Source organism: Phascolarctos cinereus, unplaced genomic scaffold (genome assembly GCF_003287225.1).
Source record: "Phascolarctos cinereus isolate Bilbo 61053 unplaced genomic scaffold, phaCin_HiC Scaffold_2;HRSCAF=192, whole genome shotgun sequence".
Taxonomy (NCBI): Eukaryota; Metazoa; Chordata; class Mammalia; order Diprotodontia; family Phascolarctidae; genus Phascolarctos; species Phascolarctos cinereus.
In genome coordinates, this window is record NW_027555625.1 from 218,017,414 (window position 1) to 218,029,706 (window position 12,293).

The 12,293-nt window shown below is 41.5% G+C and overlaps 1 protein-coding gene across 1 annotated transcript in view; it reads left to right on the forward strand.

Annotated features, from left to right (window-relative positions):
• The window catches only part of ALK (ALK receptor tyrosine kinase), a 1,019,362-nt gene that overhangs the window by 877,256 nt on the left and 129,813 nt on the right, over window positions 1-12,293 (forward strand). The window contains 1 exon segment of the mRNA XM_020983767.2: window positions 4,631-4,800. Within this exon segment, the coding sequence (XP_020839426.1) occupies window positions 4,631-4,800 (170 nt within the window).

Below are 12,293 nucleotides of genomic sequence, written 5' to 3' on the forward strand. Positions count from 1 at the left end.
CTCTCTGCCTCCAAGACACCAGAAGTCTATTTTAAAACCATGAATCTTTAGCTAAACTGAGATCAGGAGCCCTTAAAATATCACCAGGTGGTAGGGAAGTAGAGATGAGCCCTCCTTTCCTTCCCCTTTTCTTTCCTTCCCCATCTTGCTGTCCTAACTCCTCCTCCTGAGCAAGGAAGTTTTGTTTAGATGTTCACTTGCTCACTTAAGAAACATTTCTTGAGTCTTACTTTATGTAAGGATTCAAGGAGTATGAAGAAAAATCACATATAGTCCTTGCTCTCTAAGAAGAAGATAAGACATGCCAACAAATAACTACATTACAAGGAAGTATGTAATTAGTGCCATGTGGATAGCTTGGACAATAACTGCTGTAGGACTTCCAAAGAGAGAGATAACATTTCTAATTCTAATCAGAGAAGGCTGCATGGAATAGGTGGCATTTAAGCTGAGGCCTTGAAGAATGAAATAAATGAAGAGAAAGTATGTAGAAAAGAGGGAGAAGAGAGGAGATAGACACAGACGGAGACAGAGACACCATCAGACGGCAATAGTAAGAATTGAGCTGTCTTCCACTAAGCTAAAGACCTACTTCAAATCTGGCTTTCTTCAAATCTTACTAGCTGTGTAGCTCTGGACTAGTCACTTAACCTTGTTTCCCTCAGTTTCTTCTTCTGTAAAAATGAATTAGAGAAGGAAATGGCAAACCCCTATGGCATCTTTGCCGAGAAAAGCCCAAAATGGGGTCATGAAGAGTCAGACATGACTGGAAAAATGACTGAACAAAGGACCTACTGGGTGTACTCATGATAATTCATGCCCCATCCTTGCTTATAAGTAGGACTCACCTTAGTGGATGAAATGTTGCTTCCCCTTTTAAGCACAGAATAGGCTTTCAAGGCAAAGGGAAGAAATTACCTCTGCTGCCTTCCTCTTTACCCACCACTGTGGTTACTCAGCTCAACTATGCTGGAAGTAACTATCTGCTCTTAAAGATTATTCTCTTTCTCCCTCAAACAAACTATAAACTCTCTTAATGCTTGACTGCTCGAACCCCTGGCAGAAATCTCACTCTAGCAGCATTAACTTGAATTTATGGAAATAAACTCAAATATTTTAGACCTCCTCCCTTCTGGTATTTCTCTCTCCATATCAAATCTCCTATGTGCATTTAGACAAAATGCAAGAAAGCTATCTTTTTTTATGCAATTCCCAAGAGTACCATAATCCAACCAGGAGAGGAAGAAAAGTCAATGACTAGCCACCTCCTCTTATCTACCTCTGTGAAGACATATGATTACAGACAGCAGTTAGGGAAGGTAAGTGAGGACGGGGAGGTGCTCTCTACAAGAACATGCCAGAGACACTTTCCATCAGTCTTACCAATAGGCACCAGATACTCTCAAGTCATATCATCACCAGTTAAGTGTCCCAGGCTTGCACAAAATGTCTCTTCCCCTCAACAGACTTCTAAACCCATCCAGCAAGAAGCTTTCGGCACACCTTTAACCCATATCGCCAGTTTTCTTGCAATAGTGACATCTCTCCTCTGTCACATCATTCTTTTTTCTTTTTTTTTTTTGGTCTCACAAGTCCTTTAAGCCTCAAGGCCAGAGCAAAACTCTCTGGGGTTGAGGAGAGGGGTGAGAGTTGAGAAGAAGATGCTGAAAAAACTCTTCTCTTCTCTTCTCTAACTTACATGCATTTCTTGCACCCTGATCTTGGAGACACCTGCAGGAGACCTGACCAAGACAGTGATACATATAAAGACAGAGATAGAGATAGACAGACAGATAAACAAATAACATGGCAGCTGTAAGTATAAGGATTATATGCTATAATATAATATATATATATATAATATATATATATATATATATATATATATTATATATAATAATATATATATATATAATATATAATATATATAATATATATAGTATATGGGAACCAATAAAGTAATATATAACAAAACTGGAAAAGTAGGTTGGAAGCAGGTTATGAAAGTCTTTACATGCCAAGTGAGAGTTTGTATTTGGTCCTTTATATATCCTGTCTTCAAGATCTGTATGTTTTGCTTGCATATTTTCTTTTAGTGTTCTTGGTTTTTGCTTTTCTTCTTCTAGGTTGTCCTTCACTTCTGTGTATTTGCATTCTCAATCTATTATTCTCTTTTCTGTCTCTTTGGTGAAGCTTGCCATTGCAGATTTAAATTTTTCAATTCTGTTCATTATTTTTGATGTGCGGGACATAATTCTGCTCTCAAAATTCTCATTTCTCTTTTAAACTACTCGGGAACAGCGTGTTGTAGTTCCAGGTTCTCAAATCTCCCAGGGGCCTCTATTTCATCAAGTGCTGGATCATTTTCCTTTATCTCATAGTATTTATTCATAGATTGTGAAGTTGTTTGCTAGCTCTAGAGGCCCTATGTCCTTGTGTTGTTACTTTATCTCTTTCTGTTCAAGGTCTTCACTCCTTTCTCCCCCCACTTTTATTTTCCTTATCACTCACTTTCTGACTCTCTCCCTTCTGATTGTAGTTTCACTGGAGGCTTGATCTCAAAGCATCTCAGTTTCCTCCGACACTAGGCAATTTATGGTTCACCAGCCTAGATTTCTGTCCCAACTGACTTTTGAGTGGTGAGAGCTGAACCAAGCTCTTTCCCTTAGGCTTGGTGGAGTGCAGCACAGCTCCACCACAAACACAGTGTCCTGTCCTGGTGACTTGTCCCACTCCTGTTCCTCAGTTCTCTGGCCTGGCATCAGCAGTTTAGCACTTTGCAGGTTGCTGCCCTGAGAGGCTTTTGTTCCTAACCTGGTTACTGAGACCCAAGCAAACTTCTGCAGCCTGGAGCTAGGGTCTCCCTGGCACTAGAAAGAGGGAAGGGAGACTGGAGTTTAGGAGTGGGTATTGATGTAAGGCTGTGTCATGTCCTTGGATTCACTAGTGCAGGCTTGCCACTGGTAGCCTGGGAGGGAAGGGAAGGATGTTGAGTGAACTCAGGGTCAATAACCACCAGTCCCTGGATTTTTGTTTTGCCCTTTTTTTAACCTTCTTTTGGATTGATTCTAGATACCTTAGACTATGGAAACCGCTGAAGTTCCTTTATCTTTGGAGCATAATTTCTGCCTTGAGGAGGTTTGGAAAGTCATGGGGATAGGAAAAAACATCTAGTCTGCCTCTTGTTGCTTATGTGATCATATTTGATCCTAAAAGTAATTGAGACTTATTGGAGTTTATTGAGCAAAGTGATGCAGTAGTTCTTTTCCCAACCTTGCTTGTGTATATATATGCATGTGTTTTACATATATATATATATATATATATATATATATATGTTCTGTATATACTTATATGTGTACGTGCTACTACCCCCAAAATAATGTAAGCTCCTTGGGGGCAAGACTAATATTATTTAATATCTCTGGGTCTTAGTTTCTTCTCTATATTCTGAAGTTCTATAGCAATTACTGTCTAGACTGTGGTATTCATATTTATTCATGATTATGTATGTATGTATACCCAGTTATGTATAAATGAGACAGTCCCTGCTCACAAGTAGTTTTCATCCTAATTAGGAGAGAGAACGCATGTGGTTCAACTGCAGGACAGATGAAAAGCCCAGGAGTCCCTAGAGTAGTGGGAAGGGGTTGAGGGAACGGTGCCAGTAGGACTCAGAAGACAAACCAATAGGGCAGATGATATATCTAGTAAATATCAAAGGCAAAATTCAGCCCCAAGTTTCTTGTCCCTCTCTCCCTGCAGGAGAGGTGGGGGACTCACGTATGCATATGTAAATTCTGAACAATTCAAGGCATAGCTAGTGTGCTTCCGCCCATCCTTTGAGAACTATTGAACTCAATGTCCTTGGATTTGGCAATTAAGAGATCCCTGGTGATTTTGGAGAGAGCAGTTTCAGTTGAGCAGTGTTGTAGGAAGCTAGAGTGAAAAGTCTTAGAGGTTATACCCATATTAGCATCACTTAAAGGAGCATGTACAAAGTCAAATAGAAATGGGGCTTACTGATCACTTAAGGGATTCAGGAACCCTGTAGGCTGCATGTTGATTTAGTTTTAAAATGCGATATTATCTATATTGTATTGAATTTTATTTATTTTGTTAAATATTTCCCGATTACATTTTAATCTAGTTCCTGTAGCACTGGTGAGTATGATAGGCCACATGTGGCCCACCCACCACTTGTTTGATGCCTCTGTAGGGAACTACTTCCTTTTATGTATCCTTGGTGCCTAGCTCAGGTCCTAGAGCATAGTAGGTTCTTAATGAGTGACTGTTGAACTGAATTTAAAATGTCTTCCAGCTCTGATGTCCTTTGATTCTGTGATCTAAGGTAACATGGCTCTCACTCTCCTCACCTGCTTAGTCTAAATTGACAAATGTCCAATCCAGTCTGATCCAATGAACATTTATTAAGCACCTACTATGTGCAAGGCACCATTCTGGGTACCAGAGATAGAAAGGCAAAATTGAAATAGTCCCTGCCCTCAAGGAACTTAAATTCTATTAAAAATCTCTGAGAGAAATTCTTCAGGTTTCGGCATCAGTTGTTGTCAATTTAGTGTTTTCTTAAAGCGATAACCAGTCCTCCCTCTGGATCTTGTTCTTGTAGCTCCAATTCTCATGGCTCATCCACGGAGTCTTGGAAGGAAACATTACCCTGATGCTGGTGGAGAACAAAACTGGGAAGGAGCAAAGCCGGACTATCTGGTACTTTGCCAACAGTGGAGATTTGGGCATTTGGCATCGGATGGTCTTACCTCTTCCTGATGTGTCAGACAGGTGAGTATCAAGTCATCTTTTCCATTCATTCTCCATTCCTTCTTCCTAGGCAGCCATGAGGCAGAGCACACATCGTAATCACAATAATTTTCATTTCTGTAGCAACGTGAGTTTTATAAAGCATCTTCCTTCCAACAGCCCTGTGAGATCAGCTCTGCTCTTGTCATTATCCACCTCCCCCCATCATAGATGAGGAAAATGAAACTCAGAGGTGTTAAGTAAATTGCTCACGTGAGATCGTCCTCATTTTACACAGGTAGAAACTGAGTTTTAAAGAATTGAAGTGATTTGTCCATATGTTCTCAGTGCACAGATTCTATTCCAGGTCCAAAACTACAATTAGTCTGACATCTTTCTGTAACACACACACACACACACACACACACACACACACACACACACACACACATATACACGATATGGACAGTCACTTTTCTCACTTCTCAGTGAGGCTTCTAAAGCATTTCCTAAAGCACCTTTCAACACTTATGTGCATAGTCTTTGCACCTATGCTGATTGATTGAGCACTGGGGATTCCATTGGTAGAGCCAGAACATGGCAACCCTCATCATCCTGCCCCCCAAATATTAACAATCATATTTTATCCCCTATGATGCTTTACAGTCTCTAGAACACTTTCCTGCCCATTATTTCATCTGATCCCACCAAGAACCCTGTGAGACAGGCAGAACAATGTTATTCCATTTTTGCAGATGTGAAAACTAAATCAGAGAAATGCTGTGAGTTGCTGAAGGTCACACAGCTAGTTAGTGGTAGTGCTATGAGTATGGGTTGCAGAGGTTTCCTTTCTCCCAGTCTAGAGTTCCTTACTGTACATCATCTTCCATGGACATTCTGTCAAGGAAGGTGAACAGAGTTCTTAGTCTTCAGAAAAGTGCCACTATCTCCCATCCTCACGTCCTCTCACTACCATGACACTGGGCTATCATGTACAATCTGCTGGTGGAAGATGTTGCTTAAGGAGAAGAGTGAAATTTGGACAAGGTCATCATTCCCCTGATAGGCAAACATTTCCAACTGAATTCTTTGGATGGTTGAGCTTATGTGTTCTTGGGAGAAAAAAAGGAGACACACATTTCTACAGAAGAAAAGATTTTTAAGAGATTGGGGAGGGAAAGGGGAGAGAAAACTGTTCTTAGTATCATGTCTCTATTATTCACATCAGCTTCTGCATTTGGGAACCAGCATAGTCTAGAGGAAAGGATATTGAATTGGGCAGCAGTGGTCCTGGATGTACATCCTGGTCTGCTACCTCTGAGCTTTATGACCTAGGGCAAATCACATAACGTCCCTAGGCCTACTTTTCCTCCTCTATAAAATAAAGGTTAGATTTAAACTACCTTCAGGCCCCTTCCAACTCTAAATCTGTGACTGAATGACAAACAAATTCAAATTTCCCCCTTAAAAGACCTGATTTTGAAAAATTAGAGCTCAAAGTTTGGTAATTTATTGTTGTTGTTCAGTAATTTCAGTCATGTCCAACTCTTTGTGACTCTATTTGGGGTTTTCTTGGCAAAGATACTGGAGTAATCTGCCATTTCCTTCTCCAGCTCATTTGACAGATGAAGAAACTGAGGCAAACAGAGTTAAGCAGCTTGCCCAGGGTCACACAGCTAGTTAGGGTCTGAGGACAGATTTGAACTCAGGCCTTCCTGACTCCAGACAAAGTGCTCTATCCTCTGCATGATCTACCTACCCCAAAGCTCACTCTGTAGTGGTTTTATTGGGCCCCTGGCTTTTGAGAAACACCCTGAATTGAGAATTTAGCAACTTTTATAGTCACTCCACATCTCAGCAATTTATGTAGGATCCTTAATTGTTAAGACTCTTCATCTGTGCTTCATGCATACTGCCGTTTCCAACCTGAGCTGTAGTAGAAAGAGCTCAGACTTCTCTGAACCTGAGTTTCTACATCACTAAAATGGGGTTAATAATGGAGGCAGAGTAGTGTAGTGAAAAGAGTATTGGATTTGGAGTGAGAGATCATGGGTTCAGATCCCAGTTTGGTCATTTATCAACCACATGATCTTGAGCAAATTCCTTAAACTCTCTGGGCCTCAGTTTCCTCCTCTGTGAAATGAGGAGGTTGGACTTAATAAGCTCTAAGGACCCTTCCAGTTCTGGATCTGTGATTGTACTCTGTGGCCTGCCAACATCCCAAGCCTGGGGTAAGGAAAGTGGTTTGAGCTATTAGTGCAGCTATGAGGCAGCAGGGTCATACAGCAACTGTAAGGTCAACCTCAAAGTCAGGAAAATCCTGATATACCAGCTCTGCGACAGTGGGGAAATCATTTAACAGCATGGTGACCTGGGCAGCTCTTTAAGAATTTAAAATGAGTTGCTGATCAGCATTGATGGAGGGAGTTTCCATGCTGGGACTTTCCTACACTGATTAAATCACAGCACCCAGCAGGAGTTGGGGAGGGTGGGGAAGGTATCACTGGAAAATGGAGAAGACTAGTGTCCTTACAGTGAGTCCTACCCAACAACCATGTCTGATGGCAATGGATTAATGATCAAAGGCACTAGAATCTTTGAGACTTAGTGTGCCAAGACTAATGGATTTAATTAAAAGGGGAGGGAGAAGGTTGAAGGGAAAGGAGAGAAGGAGAGAGAATTTAAGCTATTGCCACAGATAAGTTTTTTGTTCTTAGGGATCTCAAGAGCTGGGCAAACTGCCCAGGATGTGAAGGCGCTGCTAGTGCCCAAAAGGGAGATGCTTACTGGTAGCCATGATGTAATGAGAAGAACCCAGGATTTGGAGTCCCTGTGTTTGAACACAACCACCTGTGTCTGAAATGTCAGCTCTGCTGCTGATAATTGGGTGACCTAGACCAGGTCATTTTATCTCTTGAAGACCCAGTTTCCCTTTTTATAAAACAAGGAGGTCAATGATCTCATAGGGCTCAGCTATCTCAAACATTTTATTATCCCAATTCAAAGGAATTGAAAAGATGTTTTTTCAAGCCCACAAGTCATCTTTGGTTTGGTTTGGTTTTATTTTGAGACCAGATCTGCCCATCTCACTTAGGCTGGAGATATGACTGGCCTGATCCCAATTTATCATTTTCCCTGCTTTGATCTGCTCTGTTTCTGACCTGCTATGATTCACCCTCCTGAGGCAGCTTGGCACTTCCTCAATCCTGGAAGCTCACCATATTGGCTCCGGGCTTAGTGCAGCTCAGGATCCCAGTACCCAAGCCTCAGCCAACAGCCTCCCTGGTAGCAGAGATTATGGGCACGTGCCACCATGCTTCTTTCTTTCATGGCCATGTGGAGGAGCACAATTGAATGAGATGGTAACTGGTCACTCTCATCTACTGGGCTGAACCATCCTGGGGATAATTAGAACCAACATGGCTTGACTTGGTGATGCTCTGAGATCTAAGAGCTATATAATCATAAGAATGGAATACCGTAATAGGCAATCAGTAGTTAGTCAACATTGATGAAGTGCTTACTGTGTTCCAGGAATGGACTAAAGTACTAAGTAAGGATGTAAGGGAAGGCAAATTTATGGTCCCAGCCTCTCAAGGAATTTATAATAGGAAAAATAGGAGGATATATTATATATTGCATATATAATACACTATACTATATATATAAATATATATATAATAGGAAAAACAATATGCCAATAATTATGTACATGCACTATATATGCATGGTAAAAGGAAAGTAAACACCCTAGCTGTGTGACCCTAGGCAAGTCACTTAACCCTGATTGTCTCACCAAAAAAAAAAAAAGTAAACACAGAGAGAAGTCACTAGCGATGAGAGGCACCAGGAAAGACCTCCTAAAGGAAGTAGGATTTCAGCTAAGGACATCAGAAGGTGGAGGCAAGGAGGGAGAGCATTCCAGGCCAGTGAAAAGGTCTAAAGTCCATATATGGAGCATCCTGTTCAAGAAATAACAAGAAAGCCAATGTTGCTGGATCATAGGTTATCAAGGGTTTTTAAAGCCAGAAGATTTTATAGTTGATCCTGAAGGCGATAGAGAGTCACAGGAATGGCTCATATTGAGTTGGGGAGTGCCATGGTCAGACCTGTGCTTTAAGAAAGTTACTTTATCAGTTGAGTGGAGAATAAATTAAAATGCAGAGAGATTTTTATAGAGACACTGGCCAGGAAGTTGTTGCAATAGTCCAGATATGAGGTGATGAGAGCTTGCACTCATCACTTGGTTGTGTGAACAGAGAAAAGGTGACATGTACGAGATAGAAATGACAAGAGTTGGCAAAAGACTAGATATGTGGGCTGAGTGCAGATGAGGAGTCAAAATGGTGCTGAGGGGCAGCGAGGTGGTGCAGTGGATAGAGCACCAGCCCTGGAGTCAGGAGGACCTGAGTTCAAATCCGGCCTCAGACACATAACACTTACTAGCTGTGTGACTCTGGGCAAGTCACTTAAACCCATTGCTTAGCCAAAAAAAATGGTGCTGAAGGTGGCAGCCTGGGTAACTAAGATGACAGCGGTGCCCTCCACAGTGAGAAGACAGGCTCATGCAAATGCAGTCTTCAGAAACTTTGTTTCCGGAGTTTGTGGTACAAATGAACATCAGTAATTGGTTCCATGAAAAAACATGATGCTGGGCAAACGACTGGGCAGTTGGTTCTATAATAACGTGTCTCTCTGCATAAGCACTAAGCAGACTGATGTTCTGACAAATGAACACCATGGGGGCCCAAGTGCTGGGGAGGCTTTGACCCAATTTGTGACTCTGCTGATTGGCTGAACATCACTGCCAGGTGGTGTGTGCAGTGTTACTACAAATGGGGCTTCATTATAAAGTATTAATTACATTACTGCAGAGCCATATTGGTTAGGGCAGCATTCTGTAGGGTATGCCTGTATATACCAGCTTTTGGAAGCATTCCATGATGTCAGAAGAAGCAAGTAGAGTGGTATTAAAATATAATAAATACCACTGGACTCAGTGGCAGATAACCTCAGTTCATATCCCAGCTCCATGGCTCCTATGTGACCTTAGGAAAGTTAGTTAACGTTTCTTGGCTTCAGTTTCCTTATCTATAAAAGGAGGAGATTGAACTAGATGACCCCCGAGGTCCTTTTCAACTCCAAAGCTATGATTCTGTTAATTAGAACAGAATAATACAAAGACCTTAGCATTGAAACAAACGATACCCTCTCAAATTATTCAGGGATTAATAATCATGTGTTGACTGAAAAGTATGACTGAGTCACATCAATGGTCCTCCAAGACAACTGGGCTGCTGCTTAATGCCTGGAAATGTAACTAGAGGTAAATGACCAGGGCAGCTTTCCTCCAAAGTACCCCAATTTTTAGGGTGCAAATATTTTAAATAATTATTTTAATTGCAGTATTTTGAAATTTGTTATTGATAGCATTTGCATTTCTTCAGGAACATAAAAACTAGTTAGCAAGAATAATTCAATGAAATGGGAAGCTACCAGATACATGTTTCTTCTCTGCCATTGGAGTTGCTCCCCACCAATTAAATGCCTCATTGATCTGGCCCCGCTCTGGTCTTTCCCAGGAGTGCCCTCCCCAATAACACCCTCTATTTCCTTTGCTTGGGGCACTGTCCTAAGGTCTCTCTCCCCATGGCTGATCTGACTATGCTTTTAGTGCTGCCTGCCCCTGAGGCCAGTTCATACTGCTAGCCCTGAGTGACAAAATTACAATTATGTTTTCTATTAATGCTCTGAGAATAGTGTGAAGCTTGCAGTAATGCACCAATGGCCACTTCTCATACTACTAATAATTCACATTTATTGAGCCTTTTGGGGTTTATAAGTTTCTTCCTCATTCTGTTTTTCCTACCCACTTATAATAATTATAATAATAATATAATATTATTCTTACTTTATAGTTAGGACACTGAACATAGGAAGTGTCAAGTCCACATCCAAAACCTGATGTTATATTTCTATTTATCCTTTAAATTTATCTGGTTATCGATTTCCTGTGGACTTAAAATGGGAATTGCCCCAAAGAGGAGGAAGACGCTGACATAGCCTCTACATCCTTCTCTCCCCTTAAGATAAGGTGGGCTATGTCTCCCCAGTTCTCTCAGGAATAGTAGAGAGAGAAGTTGTTGAAAGAGACAGATTTAGAAGGAGAGGATAAGGGAGGAGGCAATTTAGGAAAGGAGAGGAGAAACGGAGATGACCAAGCTCACTTTCAGAGAAAGTGACCTATCCTCAGGCAGAGTAAGAGGCTCTGCCTCTCTCAAGAACTGTCACCCCCAAGGTGTTGGACTATTGGTATCTTTTGTGAAACCAACAAGAAGGAAACTGGAACTTCCTCTTCATAGAAACCTGTCCTAACCCTCCCTATACCCATGGCACAAATTATGCAGATTTGTTTTCTTTAAAAAAGGTATCCTCAATATAGAAAGAGAGGCAGTGGGACATAGTGGATAGAGAGTGGCCTCAGATTCAAGAAGGAAGGAAGGAAGGAAGGAAGGAAGGAAGGAAGGAAGGAAGGAAGGAAGGAAGGAAGGAAGGAAGGAAGGAAGGAAGGAGGAGGGAGGGAGGGAGGGAGGGAGGGAGGGAGGGAGGGAGGAAGGAAGGAGGGAGGAAGGAAGGGAGGGAGGAAGGAAGAAGAAAGAAGAGAAGGAAAAGGGGGGAGAGAGGGAGGGAGGGAAAAGAGGGAAGAAGGAAGGAAGGAAATACTTATTAAGTACTTATGAGGTATCAATCACTTTGTGCTGGGGATACAAAAACAACAGGGCTGGTGTCCTATCTCTAATACCTACCAGCTGTGTAATCCTGGTCAAACTGTTTAACCATTCGGTGACTCAAGCAGTTTCCTAATACTGTAAAGTACAGAGAAGTTAAAGGACTGTTATAATAGGGAAAGTTCCTCTCAAGTAGCTCCCTTTATCAGTGAATCACAGGTCCATTACAAACCAATGCTAGAAACTTACATTCTCTGAAAATAGGTTTGGTTTGGGTTTTTTTTTTGTTGTTGTTGTTGTTTTGTATTTTTAATAGTCATTTGTAGCCAGAGGGGTTCCAAAAAGGAGATGCGTACAACTATTTTTCATCTGATGGCAATCCTCTGAGTTACCCAGCTTAGAGATTCTCTCTTTCTTTTTTTGTCTGCTATTCCATCCTCCATGTAATCGTCAAAATAAAACAGAGGGCTGCCATATCACTCCCCTTCTCAAGAAACTTCAATAGCAGCTCATTGCTTCTACGATAAAATAGGCCATCTTATTTGGAATTTGTTTCATGTTGTCGTTAGATCACTTTTCAGTTGTGTCCACTCTTTTTGGCCCTATTTGGGGTTTTCTTGGCAGAGATACTGGAGTAGTTTGCCATTTCCTCCTCCAACTCATTTTACAGGTGAGGAAACTGAGGCCAACAGAGTTAAGTGACTTGCCCAGAGTCATACAGCTAGTAAGTGTCTAAGGCCAGATTTAAACTCATTAGATGAGTCTTCCTGACTCCGGGCCCTGCACTCTATCCACTGCACTACCTAG